Genomic DNA, 5,676 nt, shown 5'->3' with positions numbered 1-5,676 from the left:
TGAACCGCTTTCATTTGTTACACTGTCAGCTCAGAGGTCTGTAAGATCTCCTCTGTTTTGGTCCTTTGCCCTTTGGAGTGCAGAGCAATAGATCCTTACACAGGAGAGCTGCCCTGCTCCACAGCCAAGCCCTAACATGATAATGCTTTTGCACCTCAGCTGAAGAACGACGCCCGCCAGAGCTGCATCAGCATCTCCGAAGCAGTGCTGGGCAAGGATGAAAGCTGGCAAGCTGGAAAGACCAAGATTTTCCTTAAAGTAAGTAAAAAGGGCAGTTTATTGTCTCTTCTCCTGAAAAACAGGGTGTTCACAGTATAGCTTGACCTGCTTGTGGAAGAGTGGTGGCCCAGAAGGACTGGCTGGCTGCTCAGCTGGCACATTCACCTTTTCTTTTCACAGGATTATCATGACACAGTATTGGAGCTGCAACGCCAACATATACTCACAGATAAGGTTCTTCTCATCCAGAAGGTGATGAGAGGATTGAAGGACAGGTCAGTGACCTTACAAAAGGGAATTTGCTTTGGTTTAAAGCAGTGATTCTTTGTGGTGCAGCTTAACACACTCTGCAAAGCATATTTGAGTATGAAGTATATCAGTCTATACCTTCCACTCTCCCTAAATTCAGTGCTCATTTAACAGTGCATCTGTGCAGATTGTGCACAAAGATTTTTTGTGGCTCAGTTTATTTTCATGATACCTTTCAAAATGCAGAGCTGTGGCACAGGCAGCTTGTGTGACAAGGAAGGACTGGAAGGAGGATCTGCACTCAGTATTTCTAGTGAAGAGTAAGCATCTGGGAAGCAGGAAATCCCCATGGAATCTGTGTCCTTCTCAGAGCTACAAGAACTCTCTTATTTAGGATGCTTATCTGATATAAGACAGAGAAAAGAATTAGAATATAAACTAACCAGTCCTTCTCTTTGCTGAAGATCACAGTTCTTGCTTTTTGTCTGGTTTAGTTTGAAGTATCATCAGAAGTTAAATTTAGTGACTGTGAAGTAAATGTTTGTCCTCATTAAATGCTTTACATCTTGATTTCTACTTACTCATCTTGTATCCCCAGTCAGAACCATGACATAGGACTGAATCCTGGTGTGGTTTAGAAATATTCCTGACAGTAGAGAAGCAAGAACTAAAAAACATGACACAAATAAGTTTTTTTTTTTTCTTTCCAAACTCTGCCTGCTCCCTAACAGAGTATCACCTCTCCCTAAAAGCCTCACCTCACTTTTATTTTTAAGCCATCAGAGCTGTGTGCCACTTCTGCCAGTCACAGTGTGACAGCTTCTACCATGGCAAGTTCATCTTGCTTGGATGGGTTCCTAGTCCTGCCAGTTAGGACACTGGGGAGCAAGTGGGCATCAGATGGGAAGTTAATTTATCCAGGCTGGATGCAAGGGCTTTTCCAGTTCATACAGAGCTCTCCCATCACAGCAATGAATTGGGTCTGCAGTTGCTATGAGTAATTTTGCATCATCAAGGGCAAAGCCAGCTCAGATGTATCAAGGTGGATTAGTTGTACTTCTGTCTCATCCTTCCTACCAGCAAATGGATAGCAAAGCAAACAGGAAACCACTGTGAGCTCAACTCTTCACTTGTAGCATGAGCTGTGCCTAAGTGAAATCTCCCAAGGCCTTTATTTACAGAAAAGATCAAGCAAAACAGACTTTTCTGACCTTTCCCTCAGCATGGAGAACATGTAAGCAGACAAAATGTCTGAGTGAGGATGATTTTGAAGGATGTGGTACAAAGGTATCTGACCAGAGATAATCTTTCTGCTGCAACCTAATACTTCTCTTGGGCATAATACCTCTCATAATACTTCAGAAGCAGGAAGAATAGCCCTTCCTGAGCTTCAAATTTGCCCTGGCAAGAGGTCTAGTAATAATTAAGCCAGCTTGCCTGACTCTAGTGTTCCTAGACAGCAGAAAAGGCTGAGATTAGACCATAGACATCCCATAAAAGGAAAAAATCACCACTGTTCTTTACTATTATCGTAAGAAGCAGAAGAAACAGGATATTGTTTCTCACCTCACCTGTCTGTCTGCTTAGGAAGCAGTTTCTGAAGCAGAGGAAGTCTGCTGTAGCCATTCAGTCAGCCTGGCGAGGCTACTGCTGCAGGAAGGATTTCAGAATGGTAAGATGCAGGTGGATATATAACTTTATTTTCTATATACACACACACATATACTTTGTGTGCCTATATGTTTATATATTATGCCATGACAGACTGAGTGGAATATTTGGAATGAAGATACATCTGAAGGGAGGAGAGGCAAGATGGCAGGGTGTAAAGAAGGGTTTCAACCCCTGGGGAAGGCTCTGGGACCATTCAGGGCTTGCTGAACCTCTGACATTTCTGCTTTTTGGGGAAGCAGTAACCCAACTAACCTCTGTCAGGCCTGGTTCCAGTGACCTGACATATGAGTGAGCTCACTTCTTCTAGTCAGGAGTCCAAGTCTTTGTGCATCCCCACCATGCTACAAGCAAAGTGTCTTCCAGAACCATTACAGGAAAACTGGGAATCTGTAAAAAATTACCAGAAAAATCATTATATCAGTCTCACATGGTTAAGAATATTGGCTGATTTCCTACAGAAGGTGTGTTTTCTGGGTGAGGAAAGCTACACCACACTGGGGGCACTCACATATTGTGTGTTTGTGTGGCAAGGATTATTATATCACATATATCATATATCCCCCATTCACAAGGGGCAAGAGGAGAAACTGCCAGTTTCAGTCAGAAGTGTTTTCTAGTCTGCAACAGTGGTGCAATGCCTGTCTGAGGCCAGGCTGCTGTCCTGCACTCCTCTGCTGCCTCTCTTGGGATTGTCCATATGCATCCCTCTAGTCACATAACTCCTCTTGTGCTCTCTTCCTTCCCTTGTCATAATCCCACTTTCCTGGTGCCACTCCCTAGACCAGCTCCCCAAAAGAACTCAATATAACCTGGTTTCACAAGCCTATTACTGGCAGAAAATAAACCATAAAGGGCAGTATTGCATTAGCCCCTTCCAGTGTCTTTACCAGTTACTGCATTTTTGTATCTTTTACTCATCCCAGCTTACTGGTTTTGAACCATCTCTCTCCTTTCCCCCCCGCCCCCTGCAGGCGCTGCTGGGTTTTGGGCGGCTGCAGGCGCTCTACCGAAGCCGGCAGGTTGCAAGGCAGTACTCAGCAACCCGGGCTCACATCATCAGGCTCCAGGCCCTGTGCCGTGGCTACCTCACCCGGCAGAAGCTAGCCGAGCAGAGGAGAGCTGTGTGTGTCATACAGGCATATGCCAGGGGCATGCTGGCTCGACGGACCTACCAGAAGATGAAGAGGGAGGTAGGCTCACACATTCTGTTTCTATAACGTTCCAATAGACATCTAATGATCAGCAAATGTTGCCACAGCATAGCACTCAATGTGGATATTTATTCTGGGATATTTTATTCTGAACTCTTGTCAAGTATGAAAGAATTTTAAGCAGCTTGATCTTTTTTATGTTCATTTTCTGTGTTTATTATCATGGGTCAAAACTTCGTTGACAGAGCTGAAGTGTTTTTGACAGAAGGGAGGAGAAAAGGTAAGAACTGCATGCTCATCAGTCAGTCCTGCAAGGGGAGATCAATTTCTGCAGGAAGGGCTGATAATGTCACTCAGGGATCTGTGCAAAAGAGATCTCAGTACACACTGCCAGAGGGAACCCTGCACGACTGCCTCGGTGCTGCACAGCACACAGGAGCCCTTTCTGGGGTTTCCTTTCTGTACTGCTGCTGTACAAACAGGACAGAAACAGTTTGCAGATTTCTGCCTGTGGACTGTGGCCTAAAATGCCCAATCTAGAACTTAAGGTTCTGGTGTGGACAGCTCGTTAATGGCAGAGGGGGGACAGCTCAGCAGTTGTGGCCACAGTCCCAGCATGATCCTGTTGTCCACAGAACCAGTGCAAGCTGGAAGCCAGGAACATCCGCCTGGAAGAGGAGAAACGTCTCATCCAAGTCCTTGGACCAGTGAAGGCAAGGGAAGAAGCTCTGAGATTAGAACAGGTAGGCATGCTGGCAGAGGAACACTGAATGCTGTGTTCTCTGGCTGACAGAGCTTGCTCAGCTCACACCTGCAGACTGGCTCAAAGGTTTGAGCACTACTGTATTTCAATCAGAAGCATTACAGACCTGTTTGTAATGGTGTTTTAGAAATGGGATGAGGCAAACACACATTTCTGTTTGCATGAGAGCTGGCACTTCAGCCAAACATGCACAATGCTATTACAACCCCTTGGCACAAACATTTTAAAATTTTAAATAACGTGGGGGTTTCTGCTGTTAGGAATTTTGTGCTTTTCCTGTATTATCTCTTGCTGATAAAGTTCTTAAAAAATTGTACATTACCAACAGGCCAACAGTCTAGAAGGACAGATGTGAGAGCAAGGCCCTGCTGCTGATGTCCTAGATCTTTGTGACTGCTTAGCACAAGCAACATTTGACCTCACATTCCAACACTGCAGTAGCAGAGCTGGACCTCACTCTCACAACACCTTTGTAATGTGTTTCATCTCCACACCCATCCATTTGAGGAGAATGATGTCCCAGTCATGCCTAACCAGCTTCTATGTTTAAAGGAACACCTGGCTGCTCTGGAGAGAGAGGAGGAAGAAGACAGACAAAGGCAGAATGCACTTGCTAATAAACCAACAAATCATGACGTTCTCAGTGACCAAGAAATGGTGGACAAAATTTTTGGGTTTTTACCTTCTATGATCGGAGGCCAAGAAGGACAGGCTCCTCTGGGCTTTGAGGTACAGAGCTGGGAATGGGTCGTGTTCATCCCTTATGTAAGTCCATTGACACTTGGAATTCCAGCAGTGGTCAATTCTCTTTAATGGACCTCTGTACAGTGAAAGAATCACCCGGATTAGTCATCCAGAGAATTGTTTTGGGATCTGCTTTCAGAGATCAGTTCCCAAAAGTTGTTGGCCACATGCAGTTTGGGGACTGTGTGTCTTCAAAAGGTACTGCATATTTGTTTCTTTGCCCCAGCAGACCCTCCCCAAATAGTGCCACTTGCTGTGTCTTGGCACAAACCACATGTTCCCCTGACAGTGCTCTCAGTGATTCTCCAGCTGAAAGAAGCTGGAAGCTCCTGACCCAAGTTATCCCATGCAAAAGTAAACTTTGAGATACACTGACAGCTGTGGAAGATGGAATTAGGCAGAGTAGAATGGTCTGGTTTAGTGCAGGATGTGAGCAAGGAGATAAAACCTGGATTTTCCATCAATAATGTTCTTGCTGCAGACCAAGACAGGAAGGTCATATGGAATGGATGCATCTCAGAAGGACAAATTCTGAGTCCCAGTGATCTGTTGGTAGTAGCTGAAAATGGCTTTGGGGGTAGCTGGAAAGCCAAATTCTGGAGGACCTAAAGCCACAAAAAAAAAAGAGAAAAAAGGAAAAAAAAAAAAGAATGTAAAATAAGAATATCATGGTACAGGGAAAGAAAATCTGCTTCTTCCTTATGTTCTGCACAGGACTTGGAAACAAAGCCTAACAAGCTGGAAGAGGTGGATCTGGACATGGTTCCCATGAGTGTGGAGCTAGAAGAGGAAGCTGATGGCTTGGAAGAGTACACCTTCCCCAAGTTTGCAGCTACTTATTTCCAGGGCTCTTCCACACACACCCACATCCGGAGG

General features: G+C 44.9%; 1 protein-coding gene across 1 annotated transcript in view; it reads left to right on the top strand.

The window, feature by feature from the left end:
• Positions 1–5,676, top strand: part of MYO7B (myosin VIIB) — a gene marked incomplete at its 3' end in the record, with an annotated part of 42,436 nt that overhangs the window by 15,715 nt on the left and 21,045 nt on the right. The window contains exons 18-24 of the mRNA XM_008945163.1: positions 160–258; positions 400–494; positions 2,056–2,140; positions 3,114–3,332; positions 3,935–4,036; positions 4,609–4,785; positions 5,515–5,674. Coding sequence (XP_008943411.1) covers positions 160–258; positions 400–494; positions 2,056–2,140; positions 3,114–3,332; positions 3,935–4,036; positions 4,609–4,785; positions 5,515–5,674 — 937 coding nt within the window. The remainder of the gene's footprint in view (positions 1–159; positions 259–399; positions 495–2,055; positions 2,141–3,113; positions 3,333–3,934; positions 4,037–4,608; positions 4,786–5,514; positions 5,675–5,676) is intronic.

Source organism: Merops nubicus, unplaced genomic scaffold, assembly GCF_000691845.1.
Source record: "Merops nubicus isolate BGI_N331 unplaced genomic scaffold, ASM69184v1 scaffold12528, whole genome shotgun sequence".
Classification (NCBI taxonomy): domain Eukaryota; kingdom Metazoa; phylum Chordata; class Aves; order Coraciiformes; family Meropidae; genus Merops; species Merops nubicus.
The sequence above is the reverse complement of the archived record's forward strand: the minus strand, read 5'-3'. Positions and strand labels throughout refer to the sequence as shown.